Here is a 17,227-nt window from a genome sequence, read left to right as displayed (position 1 = left end):
TAGTGTAAATGAAATTTAGTGTGACATGCCGTTATATTGGTCAAGAAGTCACAGTTCCATAATGCAACGGGTACTATAATGTGAAAGGAATTTTAGAAGATGGGACAGACACAGCAGCATTAAAATCAAGGAAACTAATGCAATATTCCCCACATCTGAATGCACCCCAGGAATACCCATACAGAGGTGCTTTAGGTATACACACACACAGGACTTTTTAGATCCTGCTCACAGCTTGCACACATTGTATTTTTTCAACAACAACAACAATCCTTTCACTTCTTTTACTTCTAATGTAAAATCCTGTATGAACTGAGGATATCATTGGCTTCAGATTGATTCCGTTTTAAAGCATTATTTACCTTTGATGCTAATTCTGTAGGAGCTTTCCGTTCTAGAAATCCTGAAACCGTTGGAAGTTCATTCTCATTCAGATCAATACTCCAAATGTACTGAAATGTTAATAACAAGTTTCCATATACCACCATAAAAGGTGAACTGATCATAGCATATTTCCTTCGGTCACGCAACATCCAAAGTATGCAGGACCATATCAGCATCACAAATGTCAACCAGCTATGGTAAGTAATACTCCAGGCCTTAAGAGAAAAGAAAAAGAAATGGAAGTATTATGTTGATTAAAAGGAAAACATGAAAGCATATGGTTTTCTTAGGGAAGATTTTAATGTTTGATGTATTACAGTATTTTAATATTTTTCTGGAAGCCGCCCAGAGTGGCTGGGGAAGCCCAGCCAGATGGGCGGGGTATAAACAATAAATTGTTGTTGTTGTTGTTGTTGTTAACAGTGCTAAGTTTCTAGGTCAGAGGTGCATCCTATTCCCATTAGTTATTTAGAACTGGGAAGCTGCTGTTTGTAAAGCTGACATAAACTTTCACAACTGAGAAGTTTTTCTAGGAGAATTACAGTTGACACTGAGGCACTTTTCTCCTTTATTTTATGTCTTTATATTGCAACAGCAGAAACACTCCAGTCATCTGAAAATCCAGCAAAGATTAGCAATGTACATGTGTTTTCATATTAATATAGACAATGGCATAAATAGCTAATAACTGGAATTTAATATGGGTTTCTTTTAAACCACCATGATTTCTTGTTAGCTTAAAATTGATCGATTGTTAAAAAAAGATGGCCTAGTTTGAGTTCTGAGTTTTACATAATCGGGAAGCCTCAGGTTCGCGAGCTCCCCACCATCCTTCTTCCACATGGCCAGGAGAACTTCTGCATCATTTAGTTTCATTTTTATAAGAAGAGCCCCGTTTGATCAAAGGCCAGCATCCTGTTACTTCAGCATCCTATTCTTACAGAATCACAGCTTGCTGTGCCATACTATCTAGAGATCAAGGTTTAACAATTTCAAAATAAGATAACTTAAAACCATGAATTATAAAGCTGGCTTATTTAGTCAGTGTTTGCTTTAAACCATGTTTCTTGGTTTGTACAAAGACATAATTGAGCACAACGCTAAGCATGAATCATGGTAACTTTTATTTGGATTGTTTAGAACTACAACATATTTAACAACAAATTTAAACTCCTGCTCTTTATTACCCTCAGGACCAAACGGAAGTTTTAATGAAAGTAATATTTCTACATTACAGAAGATAAAGGATTCCAAGGGACAATACACAAATGGTTGAAGAATAAGAGCATTAACATGAGGGAAATATTTCATTAGATTAAGCATGTTTGTTTCTAATGCCGAGTGAAAAATTACAAATTTAAAAGGAGTAACAATTATAATGATCAATTGTAGGACTTTGACCACAAAATAGTCTTGTTACCAAAATGGACATTTGTTATCAGAGCTATAACAAAGATGTTATATAACCTACCATCATGGCAATCAGAGCACAAACATAACTTTGCTTCATGATAAAATGGAAAACTGTGACCATTGCATGAACTTTGGGATTCACTTCTTCCTCAACATTTTCTTCCTCATCCTCTTCTTCCTCCTCTTCTTCCTCTTTCTTTTCTGAGGGGCGAAAAAGAACTGCATGAGTTGCAAAACTCAACATGAATTGTATTCAAAGGCTCCCTTTTGGGGATTGTCTCGTTCATGGAAGATTTCTATTTATGTTAGATTTCTGTTAACTGAAACTCATTGAAGAGAACTTTTGGATCTATTCATGGTACGACCATGAGGCTCCAAATTCTCTTTTTCTCATAAGGATAATAGTAGAAGTGGCTATCATAGTATAGAATATTCAGATGCTTGGTAATTAAAATTGGATGTGTAAATTTGTAGTACTGTGTATATCTATATTTATATCTGTGCACAATGGGAACCCCTCTCTTTAACAAGACTCAGGAAGTGGTGGGCTGGCCAATAAGGTGGCAGCTCAGCCAAAGTCACTAAATTGTTCAAAAATAGAAAAGCTTTGTCCAAAAATAGAAAAGCAGTTACTAGCTGCTGTCTCTCTGCAAAGGGTTCCTGATTAGTCTTGAAACAAAATAAAGAACATGGCTTGGCGTCAGGAAAGCACAGGGACAGATGAGAAAGGCTTAGCTGAGGAAAGAAATACTCATGCTCTTATAGTCTGTATTTGGGGTGGTATGATTTGAGAAAGTGTGTTGTGTATCAGTCTCCTGGAAGCAACTCAAAAATCTCAACTTGTGGAGCAATCTCCTGTGCAGAGGACTGAACTACAGAGAAGTGCGGAGCACTCTGAGTGGGGAAGATTAAGCCAGAATACCACAAAATATATTTCTTCACAGGTTGAAGAAAGTGGGGGTGCCCTTCTTATCCCACTCATGGGGAAAACTTATCTTACTGTCTCACTCTAAATGTGAAAGAGGCTTTTTCACAAGGGCATGAGGGACAATTCATTACAAAAGACATGGGTGGGGAGTTCCTAGGACATCCTGAGTTAATGAACTGTCATGTCACATAGTGAAGGAACAGCCACTGGGGTGTTTCTGCTTTCAGCAAGGCACTCTTGCCAATCCTAAAGTGAGTGAGCTTGGAAGTTCTCAGGAAATGCCCAAAAGGAACATTCTTGATATTCTCTACATAATCTATTAGCAATGTGTTCTTCCCCTTGCTGAAAAGGGGAGGGGCTTGGACTTCTCAGGAAATGCAGAAAGGGCACTTTAGTGTAAGTGGGGTATGCTTGCTGGTGGGTACTCATTTATTCCCAGTAGATCCCAGAATTAATTCAAGCAGGTGCTAATTGGCATGTGTTTGGATCATCACTGAGTCACACAACAGGACCTTTTTCTGCCCACCACAATCATGTATTCATTGCTCATAGCCAAGCCAACCACACTTCTTAATAACAATGTATTCCTATCAGGCATGTGGGACAGAACAAAATGGACATAGAAAGAACAAGTGTTTATTCCTAAACCATTTTCACTACTACCTAAGTCATCAACTGTTGGGTCCCATTTGTAGTGCGGTCTTGAATACATATCTACCCTCGCAGGCCCATTCTCCATGGGACACAATGGGTGTATGCTCTGATAGTCTACAGGTGTACCATTCACTGTCACTAGAAGAACCTGTTGAATTGAAGTTAGAGAAAATGAATCCTTTTAAAATAAACACAATACATTTTTATCACTTTTATTGTAAAAAATATCAGTGATAGATAAGTAATCTACCCACAGTTGCCATACACATTAAATATCGACTATTACATGATTAACAGGCAATCAGAAGTCCAAACAATTCTCACACATTACAAAATGCAACATCCAAATTGGTCTAACACTACTGTCCTAAAGGTAAAGGTAAATGACCCCCTCTTGTTCCCAGGCTCTACCTATATCTTCTCCAGAGGGTTGCAGTAACCCCCAGAATAAATTTAGGGGGTATACAGAGAGAGGCAGTTCCGTTGCCTAGTCAAAAGCCTTTGCACTTGCAGAACTGTTTATTTGGATGCTGCCCATGATCTGTAAATAATAGAAAGAGTGGTTGTGGGCACCCAGCTATTTCAAAATATCTCAAAGTCTGGCAGGAAGTCACACATCTACTTCTGCTTCTAAGCTGTTTGCAGGCAGATAACTTGAAAGGCTAGGAGCCAGATGGTGCTGTTGTTGCACCTGTTATTATTCATTATGGGCTGTATCCAACACTGCAGCTCTGCTAGTACAACATACTTCAATGCACACAATGGAACTTCCTGTTTCCTCTAACCCCTGTACTGTTAGGAGACCATTAGGACCAGATTTGGGGATGTGCAGGGGGAGGAAAGGAAACTGAACTTCTGTTATGCTAGTGAAACTCTGCTGGAGCAGTATTGGATACAACCCAGAACTTGTAGGCTTCCCATTAACAAAACGTCTCAGGGAAGCAAACAACTTAATAAAATACAAAATAAAAATCAGTAATATAATCACAATATTGTAAGAATAACTAAGTAATACAATACATAGTGATACAACAGCAAACCATGTTATTAAGCCTCATAAGCCAAATGGAATATATTTTTTTCAGCAGGTGTTTAGAAGATGTGCTGGGGGGCTAAAAGGATATAAAAGTCTCCTTGCTTTAGATGTTGCTGCTCAACACATGGGGGCTGGGAGGAGCATAGCCTTGGGGATGGGGTGAACCGCATGTCCCTACAGTCCCCTTCAACTGTACCTCTGTCCCTTTGTGTGAGTAATGTGTGAACAAAGTTTATCTCTAAACAATATAATCAAAATTCACAGTGCAAATTAACTCCAAAAATGAGACAATGGTACTAACATCAGATGGCTTGTGATCATCTTGAGTCATTGACAGAAGCTGCAAAAGCAAGGCAAGAATAGCTTATTAGTTAAGAATTATAGCTGAAGCGTAAAATATTCTTAATAGCTTTAGGCTTTGGTTCCAAAAGGACCATTTGCTTTGAGGAATGTGTTAATCACTGCATGCATATCTTCTACTACTATTCTGCCGCCGCCACCACTGCCACTACTACTTCTTCTTCTTCTTATTATTATTATTATTACTACTACTACTACTATTATTATTAACATCTATTTTCCAGGCTACAACGTTGTTTCTAGTTGAAGGTTCAAATGAGTTGAAACACAGTAATGATACTAACTACTTTTGAGAAATCCTGCAATGCTACATAGAAGGCTATCATTAAAAGAAAAGCAGTCAAAAGTCCCACTAGATGCACACAAGCCCACCTAGATGCACACAAGCCCAACTCTTATGCAGCTTTTATGTCAAATGTTTGAAAACCAAGAGACTAGTTAAAATCAGGAGATGCTAAGTGGTACGTTTATACTGCAATATTTGTATTTTTTAAGTGCTTGTAGCAACGTTCGCTCCTATGTTGTGCTTAAAATTGTACAAACCGTATCATCATACAAAGTCAGAAACATGAAACATAGCACTCCTGATCATTAACTGGATAATTATAATCCAACTACTTTATATTTGACCTTACTTTTCTTTCATCAGTTGTGTAGCGGCTTGTATACCACAAACTGCGCCTTCTTTCTGCAGTCATTTGGACATGAGTGCAGTCTGTTTCCTCTTCCCTGTTACCAGATTTATCATCATCATCAGGTATATGCTAAAGAACAAATGTCTATGTTAACTCCAGAATAACCAGTTATTTAGCTGCCAATTTTTGCTTTAAAAATGGGGGAGGAGGATTTTCTTGCCAAGATAAATAGGATTACATTTATATACCACCTTTCATCCAAAGCAGGCTTCCTCAACCTCAGCCCTCCTATGTTTTTTGTCTACAACTCCCATGATCCCTAGCTAGCAGGACCAGTGGTCAGGGATGGTGGGAACTGTAGTCACAAAACATCTGGCCAAGGTTGAGGAAGCCTGGTCCAAGGATTACAGGGCAGTTTACAATCTAGGCAGTGTTTAGCTTTCCCAGTCAAGCCCATATGAACTTTTCAGACAAGTATGAAGACTAATCAATCTCAACACATTTTTGGGTAGACAGGTTTAAGCAACACTGCAAACATCAACAGGTAATGGTAACCTCATCTTGTCAACATTACTCATGGGCAACATGGCAATTCTTACTCTCCTGCCCCTTGCAGCTCCCCATCTCCTCCAGGGTTTCCTCCCAACCCTCTAAAGCAGAATTTGGATGTTTGCAGGAGGCTGCAGGGAGAAGGGGAATCTGTTCCACCAATGGATATATATACACAGTATCAGGGCCGGCAGTGGTGGACAATGAGTTTCTTGGAGTCTGGACCTGCCACCCCTGTGGATCCTGCTGCCTGAGGCTGTTGTTTCACCTTGCCTCATGGGCAGACCAGCTCAGCACAATATACTACATGTTTACTTTCCCTTCACCCCTGGGCATGGAGAAGATAGGGAGGTTACAAGGGTCAGGCAAATGACACCTGAGAGTGTAAGAGTATTCATCCAGAGCACACATCACCACAATGAATAAGGAGAACATGCACTCATAAAGGCCATGTTATGTCACACCACATATCAGGTATCTGAAGAAGTGTGCATGCACACGAAAGCTTATACCCAGAACAAACTTCGAGACCAAGGTGCTACTGGACAATTTTTAATTTTTTTCACATATAAGCTATTACTGTGCTAGTGAGCATCTGAACAAGCCCTCCATTGTGCAAAGCACTCTCTCTAGCCTACTCTGTCTTCCCTGAAGTGCCCACCCCTGGCATTTACATTATAAGGAAATTACTGGGTTAATAACTTTTCTACTAACATGTAGCTCTGCCCTGAATTACATACAACAAGTCATCTCTTTTTCGTAATTCACAATGCACATTTGTTAAATTTTATGCACAAATATTGCCACATCCTGAAATGATGTCTACACTCTTTTCCTGAAGATTTTCTCATTACTATATAGGAAGAAGAGAGTTGTTTTACCTGTACAATAGGTTCATGGAGCCAAAGTCGAATGAGAGTTGCTAGGGTATAGTATAACAGCAGGACCAAGATGGGGCTAGTATGGTGATACCAAAACAACTTTTGATTAGTTATAATTTTCCAAGTGCTTGAACAGTTGGTCTGAATAACTGAAGTGACACCAAATAATCTGTTGAAATGATAAAACAGGAGGCATTACATAAACAATACAGATTATCATTATCAAGACATTTTGACTGTCTGAATTCATAGCTTCTTATTCAGTCAGCACAAAGTCCCTACAATTGTATCAGGAATTCGGATTAGCAAATCATTCTGGCTATTGCTTTTGGTAACTGAGACCTCATTCAACTTCTACATTTTTGTGTGTGAATATAATTAAGCATGAAGATATTACCTGCTTTGTCTTCTTTTCTTGGGAAACATTTCTCTTTAGTTTCATTGTTTAAAACTTTGTTTTATTTCATGTACTAAAGAAACTAGAGTTTGCCAACCTACTAAGAGATGCCTCTGAGTAATTTTACCAATTCTAGTCTCAGTTAGATTTAAATCACTGGTGCCTATGTGCAAGCTGTTTTGATGGGTATGTAGTGATGCAAAGCTGTTGCATATAACAGCTCGTCCACACCTTACATTTAAAGCACATCCAATGCAGATTTAAAACCCATGACTTCTTACAAAGAACCCTCTAAACCAGGCTTCCTCAACCTCGGCCCTCCAGATGTTTTTGGCCTACAACTCCCATGACCCCTAGCTAGCAGGGCCAGTGGTCAGGGATGATGGGAATTGTAGTCTCAAAACACCTGGAGGGCCAAGGCTGAGGAAGCCTGCTCTAAACAGTAGTCTTCCCTCTCACAGAGCCACAGTTTCCAGAACTATTAACAAGCTGTAATTGCCAGGATTCTTTGGGGAAGTCATGTGCTTTAAACGTGTGTTGGATATGCTTTAACTGTATGGTGAGCCTCTGCCCTCAGTCATGGGCATAAGTTCTTATCAGCTGCACTCTGATCCAGTAGGTTCATGCCTATGAGAGATTCAATGACAATGCAAAGCCACCATATAACCAGCTGGCTTCTGCAGTCACTTTGGTGTTGGCGTGCCCTATGTATGTTCATGCAGCTGCATTAAACTTTTGAAAGAGTTTCTCAATAAGATGGCTGCTTGCAGGACCCAATTAAGGGAGCTGGCTGAGCAAAGACCTCCTGCTCTTCCCCAATTAGTTTGTGTGTGTGATTATCTCTGTAAGTTTGCAGAAAAGGAAAAGTTTTGTGTTTTCCAAGGGTAAATGAATATTCATAACCAATCTACAGAGCGGCCATAACATGAGCAGTATTTCAGGTTATACAAGCCACGAATAACTTTTATTACTGTTCTGAGGAACATTAAGCAAACATCAAACTGGAAAATAGTAAAAACGAAACAAAAAAACAGGTGGCTGACACATTGTTGCTCTGTCAATTCATTTCCCCAGCAAAAGCTTACTGAATTAATGCAATCATGTCTCTGGTGTATATGTGCTGTGATCTGGTCTTCCTGACACATTCACAGCCTATGACCTTGATAAATGCAAGATACTGATTTAGCATTAAAGTGCATAATGATGTAAGAGTGGAAATATTGCTGTTCTCTAAAAAAACAGGAAAATGTTTTTCTTCTATTTCCACCTACAGCAGAGTAGCCAACTGTGGATATAGCTATCATCGCAAAGACCAGACTACTTTAAGATGGGTTCATCTGAAAATGGAGACATGCACTCTACTTTTGCTAATATTCATGTCTCCTTGCAGGTTCCATCCCCAAAACATCTTAAACTGGGGAGAGAAGAGGTGGCGGGGGATAACAGGCAGAAAAGAAGGCTTACTCCCACACATGATATGCATTTGTGGGTCTCACCTTAGCTGTGGCTTATTGGCAGAGGGACCTCTACAGGAATGTGGATTTCAGCAGGTGCCCACCTGTACCAACCCCACGCACCAATTTTTATTTATTTTTTTATTGCTGCTTCTGCTGTCTTATTCTTGTAGTGTATACTTACTGTTTGATTGTACAGCCTAGAATTTAAATTTTAATTAAAGGTTCACATAGAAATCTTACTTAAAAGCTACAGACAACAACTATCATTTGCAGACTGGGGGGAACCAGCTTTGGGGTCACATGTATCAATGCTAACCATACTTTCTATCTTAACCAAGAGGTTGAAGATTTGCAAATCCTGGTCAAGAATAATCTAGTTAGTACTGCCACATTTCTTCCCATAGAACACCTGCTATATATCCTCTATGTCAAATACTCAAATGCAATAATTATAAACATTTTAATAAGAAATGGTGACACTGAAGAAAGAAATTATTAACAGTTCTAATACATGAAAAGCAGCACAGCTTTACTTCAAGAAGATGCATTCAATTTTCAGTTTTCTAAATTTGTGCAAGCACTTCTGACACCTGGATTGTATGCTTTCTAAATGACTTCGTATGTTTCAGATACTGTATATAAATATATCTGTAATGTAAGTATGCAAAAGATTTCACACACATACATAGGTTATTAAGTCAATATATACAGAACAATCCTGTAAGGCAATGTCAGTATAATTCTCTTATTAACTATTGATACATTTCTTTCATCAGAATTTATCTTCACAAAACAGAATGACTGTCTCCATACGCAAACATCCATCACAAGTCACTTGAGTACATTATTACTTAATGACTGAGGTCATCCAATGTTGTTAACCATTATGCTCTGACAAGTATCACCACTTTCCACAAATAAAAAGCCACAAACTCTAAATCCCCATAACATTGCATGGCTACAATGTTTATCTATGATAAAAAATGCATTTTGTTATAAAACATATGCAACGTCATGACTGCATTTGTCCACAAAAGCTGGAATCCAGTTAACCATAACTAAACAGCAGCAATCTAGAAACCTCTATTGACTTTCTTCTGCATTACATACTAAGCAACGCTTAGCCACAGGTTACAAAAACCCCTATGTTAGGGTGTGTACAAGGTTTTCTTCAATCACTTGTGAAATCACTGCCATAATGAAAGAGTTCTTGCTCGCTGTGACAGTGCTTGTACTTTAAAAATCAAAAGTGCTATCCCTCTTGTAACAATAGTGCAGGCATCCCCAAACTCGGCCCTCCAGATGGTTTGGGGCTATAATTCCCTTCATCCCTGACCACTGGTCCTGTTAGCTAGGGATGATGGGAATTGTAGTCTCAAATCTGGAGGGCAGAGTTTGGGGATGCCTGCTATAGTGTATATAGTAACACTATATAAATACACTTTTACAGTCAAGAAAATACTGTGCGCGCGTGCACGCATATGCACACACACACACAGTTACTTTTGTTTTAATATCATGTTTTTTACTGCTCATTCCCAGATTCCTCTATACCTCTTTTCTACTGAGTCCTAGTTTCCATTGCTTTAACCGAATCAAAGCTTTTCTGGCAATGGCAAAACCAGCACTATTATAACATTCCTTCTGGCAACACTTTTTCTATTAAACAGAACTAATCTGAAATGCAGAGGGGCTGAACATAAAACTCTGAATAATTTTAAGCCTGTGGGTAAATGTCAACCATGTAATCAGGGCAAATGCTATCATTAGGCCAACTAGGCAGCAGCCTAGGCCGCAGACCCCAGAGGGGCATAGCAGTAAGGGTAAAGGTAAAGGAACACTGGACAGTTAAGACCAGTCAAAGGCGATTATGGGGTCATCTCGTTTTCAGGCCGAGGAAGCCTGTGTGTGTCCACAGACAGCTTTCTGGGTCATGTGGCCAGCATGACTAAACTGCTACTGGCATACAGAGGACCGTGCCAGAGCGCATGGAAACATTGTTTACCTACCCACCACAGCGGTATCTATCTATCTATCTATCTATCTATCTATCTATCTATCTATTTGCACTGGCATGCTTCAAACTGCTAAGTTGGCAGAATATGGACAGAACAATGGGAGCTCAACTTGTCACGGGGATTCAAATCACCGAACTTCTGATCAGCAAGCCCAAGAGGGTAAGTGGTTTAGACCACAGCACCATCCGTGCCCCTTGCACTGACTTTTGACAGGCACAGCTTTATTAATTTTTCTTTTGTATTTGAGAAAGATAATCAAATATTGCTGTATTACTTATTATTACAATTTTAATTTTTTTTAGCAGCTTCAAGTTTTGTGCTTTTCATTTTCTACAGGACATTTGTTTTTGAAAACTGAAGTTAGCAGGGTTGGTGAGTTGTTGCAGGTAGTTAGTTACGTAGTTGTGTAATGTTTTGAAGTTAAGTAGAAAAAATATGAACCATTATTTCAGAGATAACTGCAAGAGAAAAGCTGTTACATCCTGAAAATGCTGCAAAACATAAACATTAACCAAACCAAGTGTTGCTCAGTCACAAACTTATCTAATGTTACTTATCAGTTTGTTTTCCTTGTATGTTTTCTAAAGAGGCTGGTGTAGCTTTATGCATTTATTCATTGTTAACTTTTTATGACTCTTGTTTTTAACAAACTTGGTGGGAGGCAACAATAACACACAAGACTTATTTATTTAACGTGAACTAGAATCAACCATGAACTTTTATTTGCCGTCAAACCTGCTATGCTTAGAAGAAGATTTCAATATTCAACTTTTTAAAAAGATAATAGATTGTTTTGGCTGTGTAGATCCAGAATATCAATACAGCCTATTTCTTGAATTAACTTTCTGGCTGTTGCATTTCATTCAAACAGTATTAATCTGCCAACAAAAAAAAAAAGTCCTCTTCTTAGATTCTGACACCTGCAAAAGATCTATACTGTCAAATAATACTAAGTAGTTCTGCTGTGATGTAAGCACATTGCATACCCTATTTCCTTCCTGCTTAGCCAAACCAGGTTGTGTCACCACCTTCTTCTGACCCAGAAGCACAGCAAGTGATCTCCTGCAGCTATGCACACTGACCTTCAGTTCTGGCTCTGAGTAGACATTGTGATGGGAGGTGCTCCCACTATTGCTATACCCTGCAGGAAATATTAAGCACAAGGAACAATATTTCCTGCTGTCATCTAGAGAGAAGACCACCCAGATTAAAACATGCGAGCACAGGGATCCATATAGACTGCAAAGGGCTATCTCAAGCCATTACTAGCATTTTATTGCTACCTAGATGTATAGGCACTAACAACACAAAATATATTTTATATCAAATCATGCAATTAGGGAAGTGCCATCTTATGTTCCCTGAGGCTCTTAAGTAAAGCTCTGAAAGTAGATGAAAACATATACCCATTATCCTAAAATCTATTACCAGCTCTGAAGAGTGGTAATAAGAACCAATCCAGATTTTTTTATACTTTGAAAATTTGTTCTACAAAGCTATTTTAACTTAGTGAGGAAGTGATAAATAAAGTGATCTACAAGGGGCTACGCCATTACAATGACTTGAGAGCACCTTCCAGATGTTCTATAAAAATAATAACAATGGAAATCTGGCTATCGAGCTTCAACAGATTTTAGGATAATGGGTATATGTTTTCATCCACTTTCTTTTTGATAAAAAATGTGTTGATGATTTTTGTAGGCAGTGGGCTCCACATTTTTTTTTAAAGCCTACACAAAGAGAAAGAAAAAGAAAGAGAGTGCATCATAGAATCATAGAATCATAGAGTTGGAAGAGACCACAAGGGCCATCGAGTCCAACCCCCTGCCAAGCAGGAAACACCATCAGAGCACTCCTGACATATGGTTGTCAAGCCTCTGCTTAAAGACCTCCAAAGTAGGAGACTCCACCACACTCCTTGGCAGCAAATTCCACTGTCAAACAGCTCTTACTGTCAGGAAGTTCTTCCTAATGTTTAGGTGGAATCTTCTTTCTTGTAGTTTGGATCCATTGCTCCGTCTCCGCTTCTCCGGAGCAGCAGAAAACAACCTTTCTCCCTCCTTGAACTATGTCCAAGCTGGTCCTAATCTTTCAGCTTCTATAAATATACTCATCAGAGTGGGTTGGATGACATATGATTTTTACAATTAAGAGGAAAGTCAGCAAGAAGATGTCACCTGAGGAGGAGATGTGGCTTGGCCTCAGGTCTCAGGTGCCAGATAGAGAAAACTAGAGGGCTGTATTGAGTTTCTCACTCCTGGTTTAGAAGCACCCAACACACGTCAGAAAAAATCTTGCTTAACAAGACTCCAAGGGTACTGCTGCAAGAGACATGGTTTAACCATACAGTGCTAGCCCAATTTGGAGCTATTTGCTTTTCCAAATTAATTGACAGGCAGCAATCTTAGGTGTCTTATACATGCCTCATGCCAGCCTAATTTATGCTAAGTGTTGTATAGAGACATTGTGGTTGGGATGCCTTTTCCTCCCTCCTCCTCCCTGCTGTTGCCTCACTACTGCTACACCCCTTTGTCACCACCTCCAGTGCAGTACCATTCTCACCCATCAATGCGAGGAAGGAAGGCAATGTGGCTCAGCTGACTGTGTCTGCACCATTTTGTTGCAATTGTAGCAAACAAACAGTCCAGCAGGAGGTGGTGAGAGGAAAAGGCAGTGGAGGGGCAGAGGTGGCAACTGTGAGCTGCCTCAGTAGAATGGCTGCTTCAATACCGCTTAACATTCAGGACAATCTTTTAAAAAACAGATTAGATCTGGTTGAGGTTCATGGAAAATATACCTCCCATCAGCAATTATGCCACAGCATTCTGTACTAACTGCAGTTCATGGATCAATTACAAGAAAAGCCCCAGATACAATGTACTGCCGTAATCCAGTCTTGAAGTTACCAATGCATGGACTATTGTGAGCAAGCTATCCCCACCCGGTAATGGCCACAGCTGTTGTACAAGCAGAAGCTGATTAAAGGCACATATTCTTTTAAGAGCCAAAAGGTTGCTACAAAAAAGTGGTGAGTTGAAAGAGCTTTTTTATCTTCTTTGAATTACTTCCAAGTATGACTCGATAAATTTCTAGAAACCTGTCTGAGACATCAGGTTGTGGGCAAATTAAAAAACGGTGCAAATTATGTGCCTTTAGGAAAAGTAGTTCAGAGCCTTACATGGTTAACTCAAAAAGCCCACCAAGCTGGTGTAAAATACTACTTTGAGATGTTTGAGAAGTGTCAAAGAGCATTATTCCTGCTCTACAAAATGATGAACAAGCAGTTCCTACAATAAACCTCAAACACAGGAGAGACTATGAGAAAGAACACAAATGAAGCGTGCAGGGAAGCTATATTAGGAGGTGTATTTTGGAATTAAGAGGTACATCCTGGAGTGTCCTAGCATAATGAATCAAAATCAACTGAAGAGCCTAGCAACTGTCATCCAAAAGAAACTGGAGGCATCAAATTTCAAAGCTGCATAGCAAATTAAACTCTTCAGCTACAGACATTAATCACATTGGGTCAGTGTTCTTTGAACATTGCAAAATAATGCCCATGATCTATAGCCAATTTGTTTTAGAAGAAAAGGTACACCAGTACATGGCACATGGGAGGGTTTGTCTGCTTTGCTATTAATTGTACAAACACGTCAAATAGGTTGAAGCTCTGAAGCATCTGCAAATGTGAGTGGTATTTTTCCTTTATTAGGGCAGGTGGCTACATACCACAGAACATTTATCTAATTCCGATCTATTTCAGAGCAAAATATCCCTATTTCTGGTACATCTCAGGGAAGTGCCTTAAAACGTTTCTACAACAGTTAAGAGAAATATGTGTTTAGTTCAAATACTTTAGCATCACAAATTGAGGTTCAACTAGATAGGGTCAACTTTGGATCTTCATAATGTAGGACTAGTCTGAGACTGTGAGGGACTATTCTAGTTCTGAAATAGTCCTGGGAAACATGAGCAAGAGACTGGGGGTGAGGAAAGCCTTTCAGCCATTAGCTGGTATTACCCAATTTGGCTTTTACTGATTCCACACCTACTGCATCATTTATAATTAATTTCCAGTTTTGTTAATATAAGAATTCCCACTTGCTTTCTTTACTTTTGCTCATTGCCTTCAACAAGTGCCAGAGATAAACAACTGAACAGGGTTCTTTTTTCTCATCTACAATGCTCAGTTTAAATGTTGAGGATTTTGGGACTGGTCAGATGAGGATAGAGCCATCAAAAAAGGTGAAGAAATACTCCAACTGAATAGCTGCAGTTATTGAGTGGTTGCTAGGGAGCTGAGTGCTGGCAACCTATTGAAGGCATCCTCAGTCTCTTTCCAAACCTGCAGTTTTCAGCTAACTCTGAAGTACTTTTCTAATGAAAAAACCTGTAACAGCTAGACTGATCCTCCCTCCCCTGGCAGTAGCTACTGATCTGAGTAACGGTGGTGACTTTTGTTCCCCACCTTGTATTTTCAAAATTTTAATATAGAAATATATTTTTATATTATTCTAATTTAATGTTTATATTGCTGTTGGCAGATTTGAGAGGAACCTATCTGCAAAAGCAGCTTTTTATTTTTATTTAAAAAAGTAAATAAAATTGTGGGCATGATTGTCAATAGCCAATAATATTCTGTTTCTGATCTGATTTCATTCTGATGTAAAATCATCTCTCCATATTTATTTCTTAATATTGAAGATGATGTAAAGTACCTCTGTACTTCACTCACAGGTTTTTTTTATTTTATCTTCATTTATTTGTACATCTTTCTGACCTTTAACATCTATATTCTCAAATATCAATAAACATTTTTTTTAAAAAAAAAGTTAGTATAGGTGAACAAGATTATCCTACTCTTGCAATAGCATTTTTATAATGAAATTTCATTCAGTGCTTCAGCCAAAGAAGTGTTGGTCTTCGTACAAGACATCTAGTTATACAAATAATTAAATGCATATTGTTTTCCTCTCTTTTCATTACAGTTTGACAAAATGAAGAGGATTGCTTTCCATCAGTCAAGTTTAAATGTTTCAGCATCAGTTCCAAATTTCCAACAACCTTTCTTTCCTTGCATACTTTCCACTAGCTTCTCATTAGGTTGGCAGTGCTGCTTCTGCTCTGTCAATAGTTAAACAAATATTCCATAACACCAAAAGCCAAATTCTGCAAGTTCATCAAATATAAAATAAATTATGCAAATATAATTTGGTCCAATAACTTAAGTAATTTGTATTAAACTCAGACACTAGTATTTAAAGTACAAGTCAGAACAGAAGAAAATCTTGCGGGCATAATGATGGAAACCTATTCTGCAGCTTGTGGAATATGTATTCAGAGCCAAGTAGTAAAATACTGTGTCTTCTCAGAAGTGTGCCAGTCATTTGCTGGATTTAATGGCAGTATAGTTCATGTTTGCTGAACTAATCTGTAAGAATACTAGGATTTTGAAAATCTGCTTGAAACTCACTTATATCATTATATTAAAAAATGGTGACCAGCATTTCTAAATATATGTTAAGGGTGCCTAGGAGATTTGTAGCAGCTAAATTTTTGGAAACTGGTTAAGACAGTGTAGTTGGAAATGTAAGTTTATCCCTTTGTTAACAAAAGAAAGCATTTATCCTCACTATTATGTTAATCTCTTGCCTTTACTTTTTGCTTTTATTTTCAAAAAAATATTCAATAGCCTCAGGCATGTGCTGTTCTGAAAGGTAGGATTCTCTCAAGATGTTTTGTTACAGGTTCTCAGTAGCTGAGCCAATTAAGAAGACAGCAGTCTTACTCTACACAAGAAACTAGGATTATTGTAAGTAGTTTCATACTCTGGAGTGCATTACTTTTTAAAAAAACTATTTTTTCAGCAACTCCACAAAGCACAGGGATTGACAAATTTCTTCAGGTAGGCAAGGTAAACTAATTTCACTTTGTACAGATTCAAAGCTTTAAAGTCATATCCCAGATGGATTACACTATTTAAAAAGAGAGATGGAAAAGTCACCAACAACTTACTAGGGAATTACAGTATCTTGTTGACTTTAAGGGAGACCAAGACATTTGCGGGAAGGTAAACGGCGTTCCGTGTGCTGCGCTGGCTCGCTAGATGCAGCTTTGTCACGCTGGCCACGTGACCCGGAAGTGTCTCCGGACAGCGCTGGCCCCCGGCCTCTTGAGTGAGATGGGCGCACAAACCCCAGAGTCTGTCAAGACTGGCCCGTTCGGGCAGGGGTACCTTTACCTTTACCTTTAAGACATTTGCAGCCACAAAGGAGAATCCTAATCCCATGGTTTTGGCATATTCAGATAGATTAAACCAGTGGTGAACTCACAAGCTACATACATCTGGCCTGTGACACCACTTGGAGCAGCTGGCCTGCCCTCTGCCAAAATCAGGGACTTCTAATCTTCTTTGAGCCATCAGCTCACCTTGCAAAGGTGCCTCTTCTCCCTCTTGTGAGACACCATTGCTGGTGCCTTCCTGCTTCCTGGATACTATGACCTTCTAGCAACAC

The 17,227-nt window shown here is 38.9% G+C and overlaps 1 protein-coding gene across 5 annotated transcripts in view; it reads right to left on the bottom strand.

Annotated features, from left to right (window-relative positions):
* The window catches only part of PIEZO2 (piezo type mechanosensitive ion channel component 2), a 211,056-nt gene that overhangs the window by 64,740 nt on the left and 129,089 nt on the right, over positions 1-17,227 (bottom strand). For all 5 annotated transcript variants that reach the window (XM_082234898.1, XM_082234901.1, XM_082234902.1 and 2 more), the window contains exons 8-13: positions 6,841-7,009; positions 5,411-5,539; positions 4,717-4,755; positions 3,389-3,527; positions 1,856-1,998; positions 363-599 (exon numbers count right to left, since the gene is read on the bottom strand). In XM_082234898.1, coding sequence (XP_082091024.1) covers positions 363-599; positions 1,856-1,998; positions 3,389-3,527; positions 4,717-4,755; positions 5,411-5,539; positions 6,841-7,009 — 856 coding nt within the window. The remainder of the gene's footprint in view (positions 1-362; positions 600-1,855; positions 1,999-3,388; positions 3,528-4,716; positions 4,756-5,410; positions 5,540-6,840; positions 7,010-17,227) is intronic.

This window comes from Podarcis vaucheri (genome assembly GCF_965113315.1).
Source record: "Podarcis vaucheri genome assembly, chromosome: 8".
NCBI classification, from domain to species: domain Eukaryota; kingdom Metazoa; phylum Chordata; class Lepidosauria; order Squamata; family Lacertidae; genus Podarcis; species Podarcis vaucheri.
The sequence above is the reverse complement of the archived record's forward strand: the minus strand, read 5'-3'. Positions and strand labels throughout refer to the sequence as shown.